This window comes from Juglans microcarpa x Juglans regia, chromosome 8D (assembly GCF_004785595.1).
Source record: "Juglans microcarpa x Juglans regia isolate MS1-56 chromosome 8D, Jm3101_v1.0, whole genome shotgun sequence".
Classification (NCBI taxonomy): Eukaryota; Viridiplantae; Streptophyta; class Magnoliopsida; order Fagales; family Juglandaceae; genus Juglans; species Juglans microcarpa x Juglans regia.
Window position 1 is genome coordinate 4,708,901 of NC_054608.1, and position 23,394 is coordinate 4,732,294.

The window sequence follows — 23,394 nt, forward strand, 5'->3', positions numbered from 1 at the left end:
AAAGACTAACTTAGGTATTGAAGGTTTCCCGAACCACCCCGACCCCATTTTCTCTGTTGTCTTCACTGGTGAAGACCCCGACTCAAGTTGCTAGGACCTTGTCCAAGCATACGAAACATGACATTAACAATGGCGCCATTTGTGAGATCTTTCCTATAAGTCTAACGTGTCCTTTGTACGCCAACGACAACCCATTCTTAGACAACTCGAGGACTCGAAGCTTTATCGGAAGACATGGAAGCCAGTTTTGCATAAATGAAGCAGTTGATAAACACCCTGACCACACAAGTGATGAGGAGATGGCCAAGAAGGTGTGAGACTCATCCTCGGTAGATCAGATGCTCACAGCACGAATCTACCTTACACAATAGAATTGATGGTCATGCCACTACCACCAAAGTTTAGGGTTCCTCAAATAGATCTGTATGACGGAACCAATGATCCTTTGAAGCATCTAGACACCTTTAAGGCTCATATGACTCTACACAGATTCTCCAAAGAGATTGCATGCAAGGCCTTCCCGTTGACCCTGAAAGATGCAGTGCGAGAGTGGTTCGCGTCTCTGGCACCAAACTCAATCTACAGCTTTGAAGACCTAGATCACCTCTTTATCACACAGTTTATGGCCATCATAAGGAGAAGACGTCCATTGGCTTACCTCTTGACCATTAATCAACAAGAGGACGAGAGCTTGAAGGCCCACTTGGCCAGATTCAACAAGAAGCGCATGACTACCGATGATCAAGATAAGAAGATCACTCTTGTCGCCCTCCTAGAAGGCGTATCGCCCCAGAACTCATTTATGGTTGAGTTGACCAGGAAGACTCCCACCACCGCTCTACCTTCATCAAGTGTCCAAATTTCAAGGATGAGTCCAGTCTAATGTACTGTTTGACTCCATCACATAGCACTATACAACTCTTTTTATTATAAAATAAATATAACATAATATAATAAGCTACGTTAGAGTCTAAATTTTATTGCATAAGATTTGTATGTATACTTAACATTTTTCTTATTCTTATATATATAAGTAATGCTACAATTACAAAAATATTTTATAAAAATAAATTAATAAATTTATTCAGAGTTATATTAGATTTATATTTTAATAATAATAATTTTATAATTTTATATATCACATCAAATCATTATCTTAGTTTAATTTTATGAATTTGCTTGGCCGCTAAAACATATAAATATAAATATATATATATATATATATATATATATATATATATAATATATACCACCCGTGTTCTTATCTCGCGTCTAACGCAGTCTCTCTCTTTGCCCCTAGGGTTTCTCTCATCTCTGTCTCTCGGTTGCAATGGCCGACGAAGCTCAGTACTCGTCCGGCAGTGACACAACCACCAACAAGCGCAAGTACGAGGACCCAACGGTGCCATCTACTGGTGCTCGCCGGCCCACTGGCTTCTCCGCCCCGATCGTGCCTCAGTCACCCGACTCGGGCCACGCTCCACCGGCCTCGTACAACAGCGTACCGCCGCCCGTAGACGGGTTAACTCTTGCCAAGCAGCGTGCTCAGGAGGTCGCTGCTAGGCTCTTTAACAACTCTGGTGCCGCCGCTGGCGCTGGTGCTCTTGACGCCAAGCGCCCTAAGATTGAGAATGGCGCTTCTGGCTTCGATTCCAACGATTCTGGATTTAGCTCCGCTCCCTCTGGTCTAGTTCATTTCTTTGTCTGTATCAACTTTGTTGCTTGTTTCTAGGCTTTTGGTGTTGTGCTTTCTGGGACGTCTTTTTGCAGCTTTTTAGCGTTTGACTTGGTTTTGGTGGTAGATGGATTGATTTTATTTTTTAGCTCTAATTTAGATTATTTTTTGGTTTAGTTATGATATTATATCAACATATTCTATGGGTTTTGTTTGCATGATGTGCAAGTATTTGATCTAATGCAAGACTCTACTGGCTATCATTTTACAGATGTGAAACCTCATACTCTGCACTCGGCTCCTTCAGCACCCATTCCATATGGCTTCCAGGGTTTGAGCTCGAGCAAAAAGATCGATATTCCGAATGGTAGAGTTGGTGTTATTATTGGGAAAGGAGGAGAGACAATCAAATATCTTCAGCTTCAGTCTGGAGCAAAGATCCAAGTCACTCGAGATCTGGATGCGGACCCCAATTCTCTGACTAGGATGGTGGAGCTCATGGGTACTCAAGAACAGATTATAAAGGCTGAGCAGCTGATAAACGAAGTTCTTGGAGAGGTGGTACTAAATTTACCCCGTCTGTTTTTTTGTGCATTTATTTCTTTAAATGCTAAACAGCTGCATGCCTACCCCAAATTTTGCATGGCCCCCTTTATGGTGGTATGTGGGAGTGCTTTTTCAGATCTCATTTCCAATGTTCTTGTAAGTGTTTACTATCTCTCCCTCTGCCAAATGTTTGGGCCAGGCTGAAGCAGGCGGTTCTGGCGTAGTTTCTCGAAGATTTACTGGACAAACGGGCTCTGATACATTTGTGATGAAAGTTCCAAATAACAAGGTAATGAGGAAGATTTTTATTTGTCAGCGTACTTTATCGGTTTCATTAAGGATGGTAAGCGATTCGTTCCTTGTTTCAGGTTGGTTTAGTAATTGGTAAAGGAGGAGAAACAATTAAAAATATGCAAGCCAGGACTGGAGCTCGTATTCAGGTTTGTGTCCAAATTTTATGTACTACCTATACTTGATCTTATTTTATTTGTGGATTCGATGTTTTCTGATTGTATTCCTAATTTATTCCAGGTGATACCTTTGCATCTTCCCCCTGGTGATCCATCGACAGAAAGGACACTACAGATTGATGGGACCAATGAACAAATTGAGTCTGCTAAACAGTTGGTCAATGAAGTCATTAGTGAGGTATGTTGGTTAATGTTAGATTGCATATTTGACCACGGCTAGAGACTGTTTACTTCTTATATGGTTAGTAAAAGTTTTCTTCGGACATTAAATTATTTTTATGAGAAAACGAAATCTATTGCAGCAATTTTCGCAGGTGTAATAATTGTATGGATCTTATGTAGCTTCTTGAAGAAAAAAAAAGGAATTTTGCCTTCTTGATTGTGTAATTGGATGTATTATTATTTTTTAAAAAAATTTGTTACTTTGGTTTGATAATTATTACTGTGTTGCTTGGATGAGAGTACACTGTTTAGTAATTTGTTTCTGCAGCAACAATTTCAGGCCCTTGGAATCATTTTTTTGCAATTTCTTTTATAAGTTTTTTTTATTGCAACCTTTTATTATCGATTACTTTGAAGTTGGGATCTTCATATGTTGTACTGTTACTGCAAATGTTTTTAGACGGTGAGACGTTTTCTGTTTATTTTGATATAGTGCGGGACATAACTCCCTTCGGCTCTTCATTTTTCATATTTTTCATATCCTCTCTTTGTGCATGCACACATATGTAATGTGCAACCCCTCGATCATATTCTTGAGAATCTTATGGTCAAGTTTCAGCTGCACTCTTCTCTCTGTTAATAGCTTCTCCATTTTTTAGCATTCCTATCATTTCCTGAAAATATCATTTGTAGATGTTCCTTCTCTAACATATAATCTCTGACTTTTGGATGGGTCCTGCATTTTTATTGTCTGATAGTTCTGGAATTCTTGCGAAAGCTACTTGTGTTTATGTTGAAGAAAGGATTGTGATGTTATTTGTTATTAGCTATGTAGTACTCTATCAATTAATCTCCATTTGTTATACCAAAATACTGTTTATGTTCCTCCCTCTCACTCTTTTTTTTTTTTTTATCAAAGAAAGAAATTGGTGATTTTTACATTTTTTCTTCTCGTCCTATTTGTTAATCTAACTCCATCTATTGTGCTGGATATCATCAAGACTTCTGGATTCCCTTTTGGTGGGCATATGGTTAATTTCGAAAGGATTGGATATGTTTATTTTTTATCAATTGCCATTCTTTACTTTATTGGACTTTAAATCCAAAATGTTGCTGGTGCTGCTGTTCTTGTTGGCATGCATGGAGACCTCAATTGTGTTAAAATTATCTGGAAGATGAGTGAGCATCTGCAATACTAACTTCTTGACATATTTCTTCAATTTCGTAGCGTTTCTAGTTTTTTATTTAGGACCTATGTAGCACAATAATTTGCAATGGTCAATATGCAGATGGATCTTATAGATCGATTTCTGAACTTATATAGACTATGAACTTGCAGCGTGTTTTTTCTTGTCTACCAGCTAAATTTATCATATGCTGTAGTTAGATTTTTATGTAAGTGTTGATTTTGTTGGATGGTGGATATATGTGTTTGAGGGATAGATTGAGGTTATAACGGTGAGCTGATTTCAACAAATCAATATACGGGTGCCTGGCTGAAGAAATACATCCTCAGAATGCCCTTTGAACTGCTAGTCTATTATAAGTTCTTATAATTGTCATTTCTAAGTGATGTGCAGATGTATTGGATAATTGGTTTCTGCCTAAGGCAGGCCTTTCGGCCATGCTTTTATGTTTAGGTTATTAAGGTCTCTTAAGAGTGCTTGTTATCGTCATATAGTGCTATGAAGATTTACTGGATATTTAGTTTCTGAGGCAGGCCTTTCGTTCATACTTTTTATTTAGGTTATTAAGGTATCATGAAAATTCCTTAATTCCATTGATTTATATTGGTCCAAGTCTACAATCCTTCTGAGCTCTATGTCCAAGTGAACAATGATTGGGATTATAGCTTGTTCAACCGTCAAATGTGCTTATTGATTCTGTACCTATGACTGATTTTATTATTGGGAACTATTGTAGGGTTAGTGTCTGTTGGACCAGTGGTGACACCAACATGGAATTCTTTGTGTTGGTGTTCCCCCAGCATCACTCTGGTATGGTTCTAAATCCTAATTTCTGATATTAGTAATATATTGTGGAGAGAAGCTGTGAGTCTCTGTTGATGGAAACACAGGGCCATTGGACTGGATTATTTGTCATTGGATGAGGAACCTTAAGGATTATTGCCATTAGTGTCTATTATGAGAAAGTTCCTTCTAATGTTGTTCTTGGTGCATTGCTCGGTGGTTACAACAATTAGAATATCCAGTTCACCTTATTGTAATGCTATATAGAAGTTTTATTTATTCTGTCCTATGTTTACTTCTCATGTCTTTGTCTTGTTTATCTAGTACTCCTCTCAATATAAAACTGAACTGAGATCTTACATAATCCTGATTTTGGTCACTAGTTTGAATAAAAAGTAATCTTTAACATTGTTCATGAGATATTTTGTTCTCTCATATTGTTGGACACTTTGCTTAGGTGTTGCTCTTGTATATCTGCCATGTACTTGGGCTATGCCTATTTATATCTTCAATAAATCCTTGTTTTACTGATTAAAAAAAAATTGTTCTTTCTAATATAGACTATGCCAGTACCTACCAAAATATATGTAATGCATATAGACTCAGTAAAAGCTTTTTTCGTTTTCTACTTCCTCAAATATTGTAAAAAATCATAGCCACTTTTACAAAATTAAAAGTTGAAATCCCACCACTTTCACAAGCACAAAAAGCACATCTTAATAATTTTGTACTTCCTAAACATCTTCTTAAAGAACACCACTCGTACAAAAACACAAAATGCACCTAAAAACTTTTTCTCAGTTTTTTATGAGCAAGCATGCTCATGGTATATTTTAGAGTGTTTCTAGTTTAAAGTGACAGGTGTCGAATGTGTGTCTACCAAAACCTGGCAATTTCTTTTAAGGAGATATCATTTACTTGATCAATGTCTACTTGGCTCAAAATGTTGATATTCTAGGTTACCTTTATTCTTATTCTGATGCTTGTGTTTAGCAATTACAATGCTTTAATGGATTGTATGGAAAGATGCTTTCTGGTTTGCACTTCAGCATAAACTTGTTTCCTCTTCATAGCGATAGGGCTTGTATGTCTCTGTTTGTTTTATGTAAAAGTTTGTATAGTATTGTGGTCCTTTTGGTACCCTTTCACTTCAATAGGGAGAGGTTGGGCTTCTGCTGGAGTAACTCAATATCTCCTCAACCAGTACGGTATGTAGGCATTTATCCCCCCTTTCTAGTATTCTCTGAAATATGATAATGTTTGTGTGGTAAAATTTGCTATAGAGGCTGTTCTGTGTAGGATTTTTGGATATTTTCCCCATTTTATGTTTATTTGAATATATATGTGTGTGTGCATCCTGTGGGTTTATGTATTGGTAGATGTTCCTAGCATTGCAAAAGAGTTTACCATCATTATCTGCGGAAACAATTTTGTGCAGAATCGTGCCAGAAATCCAGCAATGTCTGGTGGATATTCTCAACAAGGTTACCAAGCACGACCTCCTACGGCTTGGGCACACCTGGGGCACCTCCCATGCAACAATCAGGTTATGGCTATGTGCAGCCTGGAGCATATCCGGGCCCATCTCCCCAGTATAACATGTCTCAGCCTTCTTATCCAGGCTACCCTCCCCAACCTGCATCTGGTGGATACCCCTCCAATTGGGACCAGTCAGCTGTCGCATCATCTCAGCAGACCTCTCAGGGTAGTGGTTATGATTATTACAGTCAACAGCCGGCTTCACAGCAACCGCAAACCCCTGGTGGTCCTGCAGCTCCAGCTGATAATTCTGGTTACAATTACACTCAGCCACAGCCTCCGAGTTATAATCAACAGGGACAAGGTTATCCTCAGGATGGCTATGGTGGGTATCATGCACCACAACAATCTGGATATGGTCAGCCACCACCATATGATCAACAGCAAGGTTATCCTTCTGCATCTGGCTACGGGAATGTGACCAACCCAACACAAGATGGGCACACTCCCTCTTATGGGTCCCAAGGGGAATCAGCTCAGGCTCCACCTGTCCAGCCTGCTTCCGTAGGGCAGCAAGCATACACTAGTGCTCAACTGCCTAGCCCAAGTGCTGCAAGTTATCCACCTCAAGGAACAACTCAGCAAGGTTATGGAATGCCCCCAACTTCCCAAACTGGCTATGGAAATCAAGCTCCGGCTCAGTCTGGATATGGGCCTGGCTATGGACCACCTCAGTCTCAGAAACCTCTTGCCAATCCCCCAGTTTATGGACAGGCTAGTCAGTCACCAAGCACTCCTGGAGGCTATGGCCAGCCTGCCCCAGTGCAGCAAGGATATCCCCATTCTCAAGCACCACCGTCTAGTTATGCCCAACTAGAGACTGGTCTGCAACGCCCACCATCCAATTATGGTGCTGCAGCTGGTCAGCCAGGTTATGGACCTCCAACTTATGGTGCGCCGCCTGTCAGTCAGCCAGGTTATGGACAGGCACCACCACCGTACAACTATGGTACTGCCTACTCACAGCCCCCAGTCTATTCTGCTGATGGTAATACAGGTGGGAACAATCGGGGGACTTATGATGCAACACCTGCTGCTCAGACTTCTCAGCAGAGTGTATCCGCCAAGACATCACCCCAGAGCTGATGATATCTGGTGAGTTGGGGTCATTTTGATGCTTTGATGAATGGTTTTTATATTCCTGTGGTTAGGTCTAGTTAGGTTTGTATCGCCGAAGCGATTGATCTAAGGTAAGGAATTTGTATTCCTGTGGTTTCTTTTCCTGTGCTTTGATGTCGACTGGTTCTTTAATATTATAACTCTGCTAGTATAATAATCTTTCAGCTTTTATTTCTGGTCATATACTTCTCAATGCCGTTTTCCGAAGTACATCCAGCTTTTGTTTTTGGTACTGCCATTCTGAATGTTGAGGTTTACTTGGTTTGGTCGTAATTGGTGCTAGTTACACGAGGCAGTGTAGCCTAAATTAGGGTTGTAGAACCAAATCCGGATATCTGGCCATTACCGGATCTGTATTTGGGTTTTAAATTATCCGCCCTGAGAAGCCCGAAAAAAATTCGGGCAATAACCTGATGTAAACCCGGATATCCAGATTTATTACTTTTTTTTTTTTTTTGCTTTTTTATCTTTTTACAAAAGTAGATTTTTCAAACTTTTAAAAAAGTTTTAATAGTATTCTTTTTTAAAAATTCAGATATCATGTTTAATACCCAAATTTTAAAAAAAAATTACTGTGAACACTTTTTAAAAGTTTGTTTTTTAAAAAATCTTTTTAACAATTCAAAAGGCCTTTTTTATAGGCCTTTATGTTTTTTTATTTTCTTTTTATACAAAATAAATAATAATACATCAACACACACAAGACATGCATACTACATATTACATTGTTGTTTACATCATAATGCAAAATATCAATTTGCAAAGAACAAAATAAATAATAATACATTACAATAATATCAAGATGTAACCCTCAATGTTCTGCCTCTAATATAAACTTATTTAAAGTGACTGTTTCAGTTTACTTAGTATGATAGTGCTGTCAGTGGACTTCGGTGAAACCAATACCGAGCCCTGTTCTCATGATCTATGTTTTAAAATAAAATATTTTTAATCATATTAATATGACCACATTTCAAATATGATCTTTAAACTAAAAGCTACATATTTACGATAATAAGTAATATTAGCGTTTTGATTTAATTTACTCCAAAAAATAAAACATTAGTGTTTGATTTTCCTTTTATTCATTTTTTAAAGTTCCAAACAATCATATAGGGCTTTAGTGAGTCTCGATGGTGTCGGGGGTTTTAATGAATTTAGCTTTAAAGATGTGTTAACGAAAGTCTCTTACGTTCACAAAAAAATTATGGGACAACGTAAATTTTGCACTAAATTTATGTTGCGCCGTGAATTTTTATTTAAACATTTCTCTTGGTTTTAGATGTTGAGATGAAATTACTTGGTTTGGATAGTAAAATGAAATTAGATGATTTGTTAATAGTAGTGAAATAATTTATGAATAATAATAAATGATTCGAGTTAATATGTTTTATGAAGTTTTGAGAGATGAGAGATAAAATGTTTAATAAAAATATTATAATATTATAATATTATTTTTATTTTGAGATTTGAAAAAATTATTTTTATTATTATTATTTTTTTAAAACAAGACGCGATTACGGATAATTAGTTATATAACTAGATCTTTAATCGGATTTATACCGGAGCTGGGTTCATCTTATCCTGCCGGGTTCAATCCGGGCGGATAACCATCCGAATTCACCCAAATTTTTGGATTTCGGATCAAATTGGAAAATAAATCCAGCTCAGTTGCACACTCCTAACCTAAATGGGGCTCGTCTCAATTTCTTACCCAAACACCTAATACAAGAACAATTATGGGAGAGATACATACAACCTACGGATTTAAATACTGTGATTGATTTCTCCATTTGTAATATTTTTATAACGTGGAGATTGATGAATGCGCACTCCATTTGTAATACAACCTTTGCCTTTTGGTTGAAACAGATAAGATGATAAATCTCTATACAAAGTTGGAACATATGGGAATCTGAGTTTCAATTGGAGCTCTGGCGCCATTAATTAGCCCATGGATCTATGAATCCTCAGTAATGTTTCGTTTTGTTAAAATAAAGTCCTCGCCATCTCAAGATTCTCATCATTTGATTGAGTTCGGTGTTATTTCACAATCCAGATTTATCTTTTTAGTTGAAAAAAGGGTTTTTACAAAATTAAATTTATAAATAGATTTAATTAAATTTTTTAAGTTATTTTTATTTAATGTATTATATAAAATTAAGTTAATTTATAAATTTACTTTAATAAAATCAGCAGCGGTCAAAATTGAGACTTCTCCTTATCAAATAGGCTGGCCATTCAGCAAGTTTATTTTTTATTAAATAAATACTATCCATTTCCCACTCAGACATAATTAAATAATTATTATTTACAATGTAAAAGTCGTTTGATCTAGTTAAATAGATTTATTTTATTGGGAATTAATTGATATGATCTGTTACCATATAAAGTTGATGAATTTTACTTTTCTAAATTCTAAATTAGGTAAAAATAAATAAATATTATTGAATTGCCATTATAATCATATCAATAAGTTATATGCTTTATCAATTAAGTTATAAAGAAGACTCATGCCTAGTTTGTTTTCATAATTAAAATTAAAATTAAAATTAAAAATTAAATAAAATATTATTAAAATATATTTTTTTAATATTATTTTTATTTTAAAATTTGAAAAAGTTGAATTGTTTATTTTATTTTGTATAGAAATTTATAATGATTAAATGAGATGAGTTGAGAAAAATTATAAAAACAAATGAGGCTTAAGATAGACGTGGCAGAATTTTAGTGGTAACCAGGGAAGCAATGGATGAACTTCACCGGAGAGAACCAACCCAACCCAAGCTTCTGCTCTCAGCGAGTGAAGCATAAAACCCTTCTCTCCATCTCTCTCTCTCTCTCTCTCTGTGTGAAGACCAAGAAAGTTGTAAGGTACATAAGCTTATATATACGATCTGAAAACTTTTGATTAAAACGTTCTTTCTTGCTTCGTTAGTTGATTTTTCTTTGTTTTTTGCTGCCGTTTTTCTGAAATCTAGGATTCTTGAAGCTTGAATCACACACACACACACACACACACACACACACACAACGCCGATTCATATATAGGGTTGCATTGGAGTCCATGATGTCGCAAAATCAATTTTGATTTCATTCACTATAATATATTGTTATACCCAAACACCTAACGGGTTATTGGTATGAATTCTGGATTCCTGTCCATTTCCTGCTGGGTGATATTTCTTAGTTCGATTTCATTATCGGAACGGCTTGTAGTGACTGCAATTTTTTTCCTTTTATTTTTCATCCCGTAATTGTTATAGGGATATCAAGAAAAAAGCACGTAGTGATATCGTGATTACAGAGTGTAGAAGCACTTTTTATTTGAACGACCATATAAAAAATGTAAAATTGGATGCCTCATTCGTAATACAATTTATTCTGTTTGATGAATCAGCTAGGTCCACCTTTGCGGTTCAGGGGGTTCTTATTGTAATTGTTTGAAAACCAAATATACTTCTGTATGCCTACATAGAAAATAATCATTTTTTGGAAATTGTTATATTTATTACAAAATCAACCAGTGAATTTTGGGTCAAGGGAGGACATGCCATTTGAGCCAGAGCTGATTTGCTTATTTCTTGGGATAATATTCTCTTGTAAGGCTTCTTACCATTTTTAAAGTAGCAAGGCTTTGTACATTATCATCATTATGGTCCCCTGAACTTATGGTAAAGACTTGGGGAATTTCCTTTCAGTATTAGCTTCAAAAAAGCTGACGCACTGAAGAAATAAGTGAATTGTGAATACATTTTTGATTGATGAGAGAATAAATTCTTGGCCATTATGTTGGGAGATATATTCTGACGGATGCCTAAATGTATTGTTTTGCATAGTAGTTTTTAGCTTGGAGAGTTGATGGCGTCCAAGCTGGTTCAATTGCAATCCAAGGCTGCTCAGGCTTCACAGTTTGTGGCCAAGCATGGATGTGCCTACTACAGGCAGTTATTGGAGCAAAACAAGCAGTACATTCAAGAGCCGCCCACCGTCGAGAAATGCAATCTTTTGTCAAAACAATTGTTCTATACTCGCCTTGCCAGGTCAGCCACGATTTGCAATTCATTCTAGCTTTCCCTAACGATTTTATGTGTCAATTTGGTTCTTGAAGCATGAATTCTCAGGTCCATTTTATCAATGAATTGGTTCCATTTGTTATTTAGTAATGGTGTGGCTTGGGATATCATACTTTGATACTTTCAACATGGACTTTCTTGTGAAAATTCATAATGTTATGTGTGTAATATGTAGCTCATCCATTTATAATGTTTTATAATATCTGCGACTGGTTTGGAATATTTATGCAAGATTGACTGGTTTCCTGCCTGAACTTGATTCCCTTGCTCTAGAATTTAATCAATCCAAATGTGCAGATTCTTGTTGGTTCTTATGTATATGGAATTTGCTTACCTTGTTAAAACCAACAATTTCTCTTATAGTCTGATCAAAACATATTCTAAATATGTCATATGGGCGTGTCCTTCCAATCCCAATCAAGCTGTAATGACGGTTTGGCCCATTGGAAAAAAAATATTTTTTATATACTTCCATGGTATCTCAGTGGGCATATTTAATTTTAGACAGTCATTGTCTGATCTTCATTGCGCATTGTGCATATATTTGTCTTTGTTGATATATAAGAAATTTCCCTAGGAGTAATTGAGTCCACAAGTTAAGAGTGGCGATAATATCCACCCAATTTTCTTTTTTCGTTTTCCCTTTGGTTGATTTATGAGGAAAGCTTGTTTCAACTTATCAAAAAAAAAATTATGAGTAAAGCTTGTTTCACTTAGTGTGGAGTGAAACTATCGCTGGGTCATGTTAGTTTTAAAAGCATGGAGCACGGTTGGACCCCATTATATCCGTTGATACTTAATAAGATAAATAGGTTCCTTGACAAAATGCATCTGCCGAAGGCTGGCTTGAATATTTTCTAGTGAGTACAACTTAGCCACTGTGACTTTCAAGCTTCATCAATTGCCACGAACTAGGGCTTTAAACAAAATATGATACTTCTTGTGCATTTTCATGCCCTTTTGAGACCCTAAAACATAAGTTCCCACCCTTTCCCCCTCCCCCAGTGGGATATCAGGTCAGCTAAGGTGAGAAAACACCAAGTGACTATTCCCTTTCTTGTTGATGGATGAGAATTGTCTGGTCAGAAAGTAAATATGGGGTGCTACAAATGTCCCTTGCAGGGCCGGACCAAAACTTGTGTGGTTGTTTTAAGCGTGATATGATGTATTACTGCATTGAGGAGAATAACAGTAAAGAAGAAAGTAATGGCTAATGAGACCTATTCTTTAAATCAGCAGTCATCTTTAGCAGGTGGACGTAGAGCATGAAACTGTATATGTGAAAGCCGTTATTCTGTTGCATTGTTCTTTCCACTGATGTGGCTGTTATTGTGTTTTTTTCTTTGTAAATTAGAAAAAAGAAAAACAAAATATGTGTTTGCAAATATATTTTGAATTATCTTAGATAGAAATCATTATTCTTCTCTTCTTAGTTTGGAATGCATAGATGACTATCATTAACTGATAGTCTGAATGTGATGTGTAGTCATCTTGATCACTCCGACTCTCTTCGATGATGGTTTATCGCTACTAACGTATAGTGACAAGACTTCTCTTATCCTCTAAAATGGTTGATTGCATCACCTATAAAACTATAACTTTTATAACAATTTCCAGTTGTATTCACTTTGACAATCCTAAATTTTGCTGCTTCCGACATATTGTTAAGTACTTTGGAATTTTGGTACTTCTTCCCTGTTGAAGCAGGACTACATTTTATTAGTATTTGTTATACACTGTTGTTAAAGTCTGTGTTTTCGTATTTGCAAATTTTGTATGATATTGCTTCATATGAGTTGTGTTCAGATAAAATTTGCTTCCATGTTGAGATACTGTGGACGGTGCATGCCATACATTTCTAAGGTGGTTCCAGTTATATAAAAATAAAATTGGTTTATTCAGTAAAATAGATTTAATTAACTTGTTTGTGATACAGTACTCGTGGGCGCCAGGAAGCATTCTGGAAGGAGCTTGATTATGTCAAGCATCTATGGAAGAACAGGCAGGAACTAAAAGTTGAGGATGCTGGCATTGCTGCCTTGTTTGGGCTAGAATGCTTTGCCTGGTACTGTGCTGGTGAGATCGTAGGTCGAGGATTTACATTCACGGGCTACTATGTTTAAATGCTGCATCAGGAAGACTGCTTTTGAAGTTGATTTGATTGAGCTACTCATCGTTTAATTTTATGTTTGAATTGCTATCAAGGGACAATAACATACATATATGTTAAAATATTATCCTCTGGGATTTATGGCAATTGTGTAGACGAACAAAGTCATTAGCATCAATAATCTCTTCCAATATCATGTTTTCGTCTATCCATTCTGTTTTTCCTTCCAATGAACCCTATTATAAGCTACATCATGGATAATGTTCTTCTACCCTTCTGCTATATGATCTTTTAAAGAGAATTTATTCTGTGGATTGATTCAGTAACGCGTTGGGGAAGTGTCAGGTTGTGTGTGGACACTTTTCTTCAATCAAATGCACATTTTTTTCCTATCAGGTAAATTTTGACTGAGGAATCATGGTTAGTTCTAGTTGTATATAAGATCTAAGATATTTTTGGAAAATGTTATTCTAAGACTTGTACACTACATACCATCCACGTGGCATAATTTGATTTGTAATATTCAAAATTTAAAATTTATCTTTCAAATAAAATTATGTCTGGTGTGGAGTGTAGAGATTTTAGAATAGAGTTGATCTTTTTGGATTTGGTGTTACTAGTTTTCCTCATTCATATCAAGTGATGTCTACGGTTTCTAAAGAGTTGACATAATCATGAAACTGGACATGCTCCAATTTATGGAAATAATGAGCTCGGCTATATCCTATTTTTTTTCCAAAACTTGGCGGAACAAGCACATTGTTTTTTTTTATTTTTTACAAACTTTTAGATATCCAGAAAGTGAAAAATCTTTTTGCTTCAAAGAAAGTCTTATATCTATAATTACGCACCGGAGCCTGTCTTAGCGATTGTATGGAAACTTAGATGAGATGAGATCTTTTCATCTCAAAGCTTCTCTTTATTTTCTTTTCAAAAATAAACTTAAATATAAAATATTTTTCAATTTCAAATTTGATTTTTTCATCTAATCATTACAATTTTTTCAAAGTTCCAAACAAAACAAAAAAAATAATACAATTTTTTTCAAATTCAAAACAAAAATTATACTCAAAACAATTTTTTAATTTTATAAATCATCTTAACTCGAATCATTTTACTACTATTCACAAACTATTTTACTACTATCCACATAATTCTCGTATCATCTTATTACCCAAACATTCACGTGGTGAGGTTTGAAGTGAAGTGCCTCATTGAAAGTCATCCATGGCTGAATGAACTGTTCCAACCAATGGCATTTTGTGGGACAGAAGCAAGTGGCAGATTGCAATGCCCTGCTATATCATCCACCAAAATATGCAGTAATAAATTATAAGTTGACGTGGAGAGGTCAAAAACAGCCAGCAAGAATATTGATGCCTTGATGCTGTGCTCTACAATCAAATGATAACAATGACAGAGCACGGGGGGATAAATCCATCCTTTCCACGAATAAGAATCACTGATCATAACGATTGCTTCCTTACAAAATTTTCAGTTCAAAAAATTGTCTTCTTTGTATAGATTTGTTGAAAAAGCAAAAAAGAGAAAGAGAATGTCTCCATATAATCCACATACAAATTCTGTTACCTTGTTTCAACCTTACTCTCTGTTAAGTGCAGCATCTTCAAAATATAAAGGTAACGAGGCTTTTGATCTTACTTCAAAAGAGGTGATTCCTAAATGCCTGTACCATTTTTGGAGACAGCAACAAGAAAACTGCCAAGATGGAACCAAAGAACATTTTGATAATATATTGCATTGGGTCATGATCAACAACTCTGGAGGCGCTCCTTGAGGTTGAGATGGCTGTTGCTGATGGTAGAGCTTCTATTACAGCATCTGCAAGATCCATGATGAAAGTAGAGGTGCATCCAAGGGCAGGGACGCGGCCCCAGTTCTCAATCCCAGATTCAAGCGCCAAGTGCTTGTACTCCATATCAATCTCTTCAAGAGTCTCTATGTGTTCACTCACAAAGCTGGAATATAAACAGACATTAAAAAAAAGTTAAATTTTTCTGTAGCCTGAAGATTAACATATTTATCAGAGGTAGGAATGAAAGAAATGCACCAACAAGGGTAAATATTCAAAGACAATCTAGAATTCCTGGTCAAAATCAATTCCCAAACAGGCTAAATGGTAATTATCTTCCAGAATCCAAATAACATCTATTATAAAACTAAATGCACTTTTTATTCCATAAACTAGTAAAATAAAAGACATCAGATATTGTGAAAAAGTAACATTTTCAAGTATAGCAAGCAATATGATTCTACTTCAACATGAAGGATATACCTCACTGGAACAGCTAGGAGACTCTTCACACCTTTCTGGCCAAGCTCAACAAGAACTTCATCGGTGTATGGCTTCAGCCATTGAATAGGGCCAACTCGGCTCTGTTTGAAAGCACAAGAGGGGGGAGGAAAAGAATTAGAGAAAAGGAAAAGGCAAGGATATAAGAAATTAAAGATAGGATAGCCTTGATCTAGTAACGAGCAAAAAAGGATCTTGTAGCTAGCTTGGAGGTAAGTAACACAAGATTGTGTCAAGAACCAAGTAAAGAACCTCAAAGCTAAAACATAAGATGACCAACCTGATAACAAAGAGTATGTTCATTGTTAATTCCTCTGGCTTTCAACTCCTGCATGATTAAGTAGATGCACTCCTCCATTTGATCCTTGTATGGATCTCCGGCATCCTCAACATAGCTGACTGGTACTCCATGAGCACTGAAGAGTATCATAACCTAAAATACCACAAAGCAATAAGTAACAGTTCCCGCAATGGAAGAATTCACCATTTGACAAGGACAAAAAAGTTTCCAGACACATTAAAATAGTAGTGTCAAATCAGTTGGTTGTGAGAACTAAACCCACCTCCTCAGGCTTCAAAAAACTCTTAAACTCCTTCTCAATCAAGTCAGCCATTGACTTAATGTAACCTTCTCGTTGATACCAAGAATTTATGATAGAAACAGGCAACTCTGATAGATATGCATCTTCTCTGATATAGGACTCACAGTCAGACTTCAAACAGATTTATAAAGGGGGATAAAAATCTAATTACCCGCTTATAGATGCAGGTCACAAACAGACAAGATTATCACCTGAATATTCTCTGGAGTACACCAATGCTTGACCCAGTTGTGGATATGGAGAACTGGGGATACAGAGGCAGCACAACAAGCCTGGTTATTTTGTCCTTTTTAATCTGCCAACGACAATAAGATAAAGTTCAACCTTTTGACCCAACCAATTGGAGGATATATGGGATGCACAATTGATAAACTTTAACAATGTTAAAGATATCTTCATTATTTTAGTTATCATTTTTACTTATTAAGCTTCTCTTTCTCTCTCTCTCTCAATATCACTAAGATAGTAGACTGCATGAACTTCCCAGTGTCTTAACATCACCCAAAAGTAAAAGTTTTGAACTATAGAAATAAAACTCACTTGCTGAATTGCTTCCTCGGTGAATGGGTACCAATACCGCATTCCAACATAGACATTTACAGGCATGTTCTTGGCTTCCAATGCCCTTTTAAGTGCATGTGCCTGCAACAAGTATAACAAACCATAAATAAACCTACTCAAATTAGATGTATGCAAACCTAAAAGTATTATCAACGTTCAACAAGAATAACACATGCATTTGAACAAGACATGCATTCTACCTGCTCATCAGTTATTTTACGCAAGGGAGAGCCACCACCTATAGCAGCATAGCCTTCCTTGCTTTTGGGAGCCCGAAACACAGATATTAGCTTAGCCAATGGTTGCCGGAGAAATTGAAATAACCTTGGGAGACGAATGATATCCTAATTCGAAGCAAGAAAACTATTGTTAGGGCCCAAAATACCACAACCTTTGAAGCTGGCACAATTAGGCAAGCATAAGCAATTAACGTACTGGATCAGCAAATAGATTGAACAAGAATGGTTGAACATCATCAAGAGTCTCTGGTCCTCCTAGATTCAGAAGTAGCACCCCAATCTTCTCTTCCATGGCATGCGAATCAGAATCTATCTGAGCTCCACCGTACGTGCTCACACCCGCAGAGCAAAATGTTTGCCCCACTGTATTTCTCTTATCAATTGGGCCACAGTGATGTGATCTGCCAACCAGGCTACTTCCTTTATCACTTGAGCTAGAAGATGAAACGACAATTTCTTTAGAGGAAGATTTATTATGATCACGTAATCCCTCGGATAAATGGCACGAGACAGACTTGAGAGATCTGGTATAAGAGCACGACCTGCCAACAAATAATAACCTTTATAAATATCTTAGCTTTAAGGAAATGAACAGCTGAAAAGTTGAGATTGCCGCACTACTGAAAAACGAGCAGGTTCATTTTTCATAAAAAATGTTCAGCTCAACTTCATTATTACAAAAATCAAACTAAAGAGTTTGCTCTTGCATCATTTCAGTTTTCAAAAAAGTTTGGTCTTATATTTCTTCACCTGAGAAAATCATAACACCAAGAGCCCATTGATGTTTGAGAAGAAAGCATATCCCAAAAATGGTGGTATTGTTACGATGATAGTGGTATTTAGCTGATTGTACTTCTTTCTATTCTTTTTCCGCTCTTGCAAATGCTAATACTAACGACTTTCTTTCTCATTCTAACAATGCTAATCTCTAAGGGGCAATTTCCTCCAACGTTTCCAAAAGTAGCTCAGTAATCTTGATATTTCAACAGTACACAGATTAACCCGTTAACCATCCATCTAACAAACCAAGGTAAAATAACAAAATGAGACGAAAGAAGTTTCTTATGGATTCCATTAGAACCAGTGGAAGGTTTTCCTCAATGGTGTCCAAATATTAGCATCAAATCAGCAGCCATTTCCATGTCATACTATAATCAAAACAAAAAAATCAAGTTTTGTGCTCGATCCCGAACCGTCCGATTTCAGGAGGGCGTGAATGTCTATAACACAATTTTCGAAACAGACAGAACTTAAATAAGAATCGATCGTATAAAGCTTACGTTGGAACTCTATGACTCGATTTGCAGAGATTCGAGCCGAAGAGCTTCGTACGGGGAAGAACACCGGCGCATGACGTCGCGGACATGGCGTCGTAATTGCAAAAAGGTACTCTCCTTAAAAAAGAACAAGAAGAACCCCTAGAAACCCGAAACGCTTCGAATCCTCGAGGAAAGAAAATCAAGGAACTCGTTATGAGAAGAAGAAGAAAAAGAAGAAGAGTGCTCAACTTTTCTAGGGCTGGTTGAAGCAGGAAGAATAAATGCGAATTGAAAAAGTCAAAAGCGGAGAGTGAAGAATCATCAAGAGCCTCCACCGACTCTCCCTGCAGACCGTGTTTTGGGACGAGCTCGCTCTCTCTGTGATGGAGTCGGTAAACGTACGCGTGACGCTTAGGTCTTTCGTGGAAGTTGGGCTCTACCCCTTAGGTTGGCTACATGAATAAGTCATACATATTTAATTGGAAAAACCTATTCTTCCGTAGCTACCTCTGCTCCCTGGACGACTTTTTTTTTTTTTTTAGTGATTAAAAAAATATTTTTTAATAATATTATGATTTTTTTTAAAATATTTAAAAGTATTAAAAAAATATACGTGAAAAAAAAAAACTACTATAACTACCCTTCCCGCTCGGCTGTAGAGCCACCCTAGTTAACTATTAGGTAGACTAAGGGTATGTTTGGAACTTAAAATTATTTTAACTCATCTCAATTTATCATTATAATTTTTTTAAATCTTAAAATAATAATAATAATAAAAATAATATTCTAATAATATTTTATCAATTCAACTTAACTTAGTTCAACATCTAAACGTAGTCTAAGTTCATGAAAGAAATTTTATAAAATTAAAAAAAAAATTTAATTTAAAATTAGCATAATTTAATATGACTTATTCTTCTATTTACAAGGTAGTGTAGTGGACATATCATCTATACTGCTTAAATAATAATATTTCTTTTATAAGTGATTTTATTTTTAAATTTATCTTACAAATCAAATCATGCCAAACCAATTATGTGAAAAGTGTATCCTCTACATAGGTTTGTAAATAAAAACTTTTCATATATCATTTCAAATCTACGTTACAATCCAACGTACTATGCTAGGCCATATTAACTTATGAACTTATTTTTATAAAATCTCTTAGTAAACCAAGTATTCCTCTATTTAATAAATATTAAAGCTTATTTTGTTTTTCTATTTATGATTTTTTTTTTCGAAATAAATATAATTATGAATTTTATACATTTTCCATGGGATCGTGACTAATATTAATTACTTGATTATTATCAAACTACAACACTAAAAAAGTATATTGTATTCACAAATTAATAAAAAAATAAAATTATAGCCGATATCATAAATGATTTTATCACAGAATATATGATTTATTTAAAATTTTAGATAGTTTAATTTGGAGTTTATATAATTACTTTATCAACATTACTCATATACAAATATCAATATCAAAATTCATATTTTTGAATATTTTAAATTATGTCTTTCTTTCTTATCTTTCTAAATAGGGAAATACTCTAATTACAAACAAATTATATAAAAATACTCTAACAAATTGATATGGCTTGATATAGTTCGTCAGATTGTAAAATTAATTTTCTTGTAAAATAGATTTAATAAATCAGATAAAATCATATCAATTTATAAGATTATTTTATATAATACTTTTGTAGATGTAGAAATAAAATTTTTAAAAACAAAATTGCATTCATATTATTTTACAAGGTACAACAACATCCACGTCTATAAAGTTATAAACTCATAATCAAGAATCACAACTTCTCTAACAAGCCTACCAGCTACACAACTGACATTGGAGGGATTGCGCATAGCCAAGTGTATAAGAGCGGGCTAACAACCCCACAACTGTCTTTCTTTACCTACTACATTTTCTTCCATTTTCTCAGTTGTACACGTTTCACATTTCATTTTCACCAAACAAGTGGGGGCGTGGGGATTGGGTTCTGTTCCCATAGTGCTAAGGAAAATGCTAATATGTCTTGAGTTTACCATCATTTTTTATTGCTCATATATTTATTATATTTTTACTTAATAATTAAGAAAATGTTTTTAGTGTATTAGTATATTTAAATATATTAAAAAGATATATAAAAAAAATAAAAATAAAATAGCAACTTTGTACTAGTGGGCACACCCAAGAGTCAAAGCTGGACGGCACTAGTGCTGTACAAAAAACTTGCCAACCGATCGGGACCGACTCAGACTGGCCGCCGGAGCTTAGAACTGGCCGAAACCAACAAGGAACCGGTCGGCCATCGATGGTAAATTAACAAAACCGGCGTCGGTAGGTTCGATCCCGATTTAAACCAGCCAAAACCTGATAAACTGGTCGACGTCAGTAGCTTTTTTTTTAATATATATATATCATTATTAAACGACGTCGTTTCACTTAAATAAGTAAAACGGCGTCATTCTGCTTCTTTAGTTTAGAAAAAAATAAAGAGAACAGCGTCATTTGACATAAGCCAAACGACGTCATTTCTACTAGGGCTTATTCAAATCCTCTCCCATCTTCTTCTCTTCTCATTCGAGCCCTCAACACTACTTCACAAACACTCCAGCGTCCACGACTCCACGCCGTCCAGGCTCCGAGCTCTCCAGCTTCAACCTTCCGCAGCTCTCCAACGGCAGCAATGTAGCCTCCACTGCTCCACGTTCTTCCGGCAAACGGCGCAGCCTCCACCACTCCACGTTTATTTAGGTATGATTTTGAAATTTGAATACTCTGATTCTGAGATTGTGTTTTAATTTTAGTGATGACTGTCGACTAATGAGTCTAATTTTATTGTAATTTATTTTTTGATAAGTGGTTGTGCCGTTGTGGTATTTGGGTCTAGGGTTAGGGATTGGGATTTCTAGTTTGGGATGGTGAATCGGTGATGAACATTGAACACCATGTTGATGAGAATTTGGACTAGTGATTTTGTACAATTAGGTTTTTAATTTGATAAATGTTCATAAGACTCAAACACAAGTTTTTTGATTTTGATAAATTTTGATAATTTGTACAATTAGGTTTTTAATTTATAAGACTCAGTAACTCAATAGAGGGGATACAAATCTAATTAATAGAAATTTCAAATTATTAACTTGTGTTGATTGACAATTTTGTTATAAATTTATTTTGATTCTTAAATTAATTTGTGAGGTTTATGAGCGATCTAAAATATAGATTAGAATCTTAGATTTGTGATGTTTGCCACGTTGCAAACTAACTGCTGTGTAATTGACAATTGTGTTGATTTTTTTGTTCTTTCTTTATTTTACATGTTAGATGGATTCTTCTCAAGTCCAATTGATCTTGATTCAAACTCCCAAATACCAAAACCCCAGGCCTCAAGTGCCCCTAATAGCAGTAATTGTCCACTTCTTAAGAAACGGAAGGGAAATGATCCGTCAATTGTTTGGGACCATTTTACAAAAGTTGAGGGTTGTTCTATAGATAATCCTAAGGCCAAGTGTAATTATTGTAGCAAGATATACGTTTGCCACTCGAAGAGGAACAAAACTTCAACCACACAAAATCATCTACCTTTATGTCCCAAAAATCCTCATAAACATGGGCCTTTGAATAAATACCAAATAACATTGGCAGGTAAGGCATCCTCGGAGGCGTTTGGAGAGAGTGATAGTTCGTTAAGAAATCTTGTAACCCACAAATATAGTGAGGAGGCTGTGAGGTTGGCACTTGCGGAGATGATAATCCTCGATAAATTACCATTTAGAATTGTTGAAAGACAAAGATTTAAGAAGATGGTTTGATTGCTTGAATCTAGATTTAAAGTGTCATGTCGAGTGACGATTGCAAGAGATTGTATGAAACTATTGCATGTGAAAATGTCAAACTTAAAAAGTTCTTTAAATATAGGGGAATGGGGATTTCATTAACTACCGATACGTGGACATCGGTACAAAATTTTAATTATATGTGCGTAACTGCCCATTTCATTGATAGTGATTGAAAATTACAAAAAAAATCATTAATTTTTGTTTAATCCCTAATCATCGAGGGGATACTATTGGAATATATGTTGAATTGTGCCTCCTTCGTTGGGGTATTGATAAGATATTTATTGTTGCTATTGATAATGCTAGCTCAAATGATACTGCAATTTCATATTTGAGGTATTTTTTTACAGAGAATATGTTGGGGGAAAGTATATGCACATAAGATGTTGTGCTCATATTCTGAACCTTGCCATGAATGAGGGTCTTAAGGAGTGTGATGATGCCATTACAATGGTTAGAAATGCGATTAGATATATGCGCTCCTCCCCTGTAAGATTAGACAAGTTTAAGAGATGTGCAGAAAATGAGAAAATTGATTGTAAAAAAATGTTGTGTCTTGATGTGCAAACCCGATGAAATTCAACTTACATAATGTTGGAGGCTGCTGAGAAATTTGAGAAGGCTTTTAGGCGGATGGAGAGTGAGGACTACAATTTTCTCTCTTACTTTAAGGATGAAAACATTAAGCCTCCTAGAGCTGACGAGTGGGAGTTGGTGCGAATTTTTGTGAAATTTTTGAAGATGTTTTATTATGTCACTTGTTGATTTTCTGGGTCTTTACATATCACGGCAAATACAAGGTTTTTGGAGATTTGTATGCTCCAAAAAGAGTTAGTTAGGCTGAGTGAGAGTGAGAATACTTGTTTGATGAGCATGACCATAAGCATGAGAATAAAATTTTAT

General features: G+C 35.7%; 3 protein-coding genes across 4 annotated transcripts; 2 read left to right on the forward strand and 1 right to left on the reverse strand.

Moving 5' to 3' along the window:
* The first annotated feature begins 1,257 nt into the window (after positions 1 to 1,257).
* Positions 1,258 to 7,662, forward strand: LOC121243369 (far upstream element-binding protein 2-like). Its single transcript, XM_041141483.1, is given in 7 exon segments — positions 1,258 to 1,685; positions 1,947 to 2,233; positions 2,421 to 2,510; positions 2,590 to 2,661; positions 2,753 to 2,869; positions 6,262 to 6,337; positions 6,340 to 7,662. Coding segments are annotated over 7 exon segments (2,106 nt in total). The 5' UTR covers positions 1,258 to 1,330; the 3' UTR covers positions 7,449 to 7,662.
* Positions 7,663 to 10,200: 2,538 nt separating this feature from the next.
* LOC121243370 lies at positions 10,201 to 13,863 on the forward strand. Of its 2 annotated transcripts, none has more exons than XM_041141484.1 (3): positions 10,201 to 10,355; positions 11,324 to 11,524; positions 13,494 to 13,863. In XM_041141484.1, exons 2-3 carry the CDS (start codon positions 11,343 to 11,345, stop codon positions 13,678 to 13,680), a joined length of 369 nt encoding a protein of 122 aa, XP_040997418.1. In that variant the 5' UTR covers positions 10,201 to 10,355; positions 11,324 to 11,342; the 3' UTR covers positions 13,681 to 13,863. The 2 variants fall into 2 exon arrangements, with proteins under 2 accessions (XP_040997418.1, XP_040997419.1); XM_041141485.1 differs by having other exon boundaries at positions 10,216 to 10,355; positions 11,321 to 11,524.
* Positions 13,864 to 15,110: 1,247 nt separating this feature from the next.
* LOC121243372 (ferrochelatase-2, chloroplastic-like) lies at positions 15,111 to 19,092 on the reverse strand. Its single transcript, XM_041141486.1, has 9 exons — positions 18,664 to 19,092; positions 17,580 to 17,925; positions 17,345 to 17,488; positions 17,124 to 17,225; positions 16,775 to 16,878; positions 16,545 to 16,671; positions 16,262 to 16,414; positions 15,964 to 16,064; positions 15,111 to 15,646 (listed from the first exon to the last, which is right to left on the reverse strand). Exons 1-9 carry the CDS (start codon positions 18,747 to 18,749, stop codon positions 15,331 to 15,333), a joined length of 1,479 nt encoding a protein of 492 aa, XP_040997420.1. The 5' UTR covers positions 18,750 to 19,092; the 3' UTR covers positions 15,111 to 15,330.
* Between the last annotated feature and the right edge of the window lie 4,302 nt (positions 19,093 to 23,394).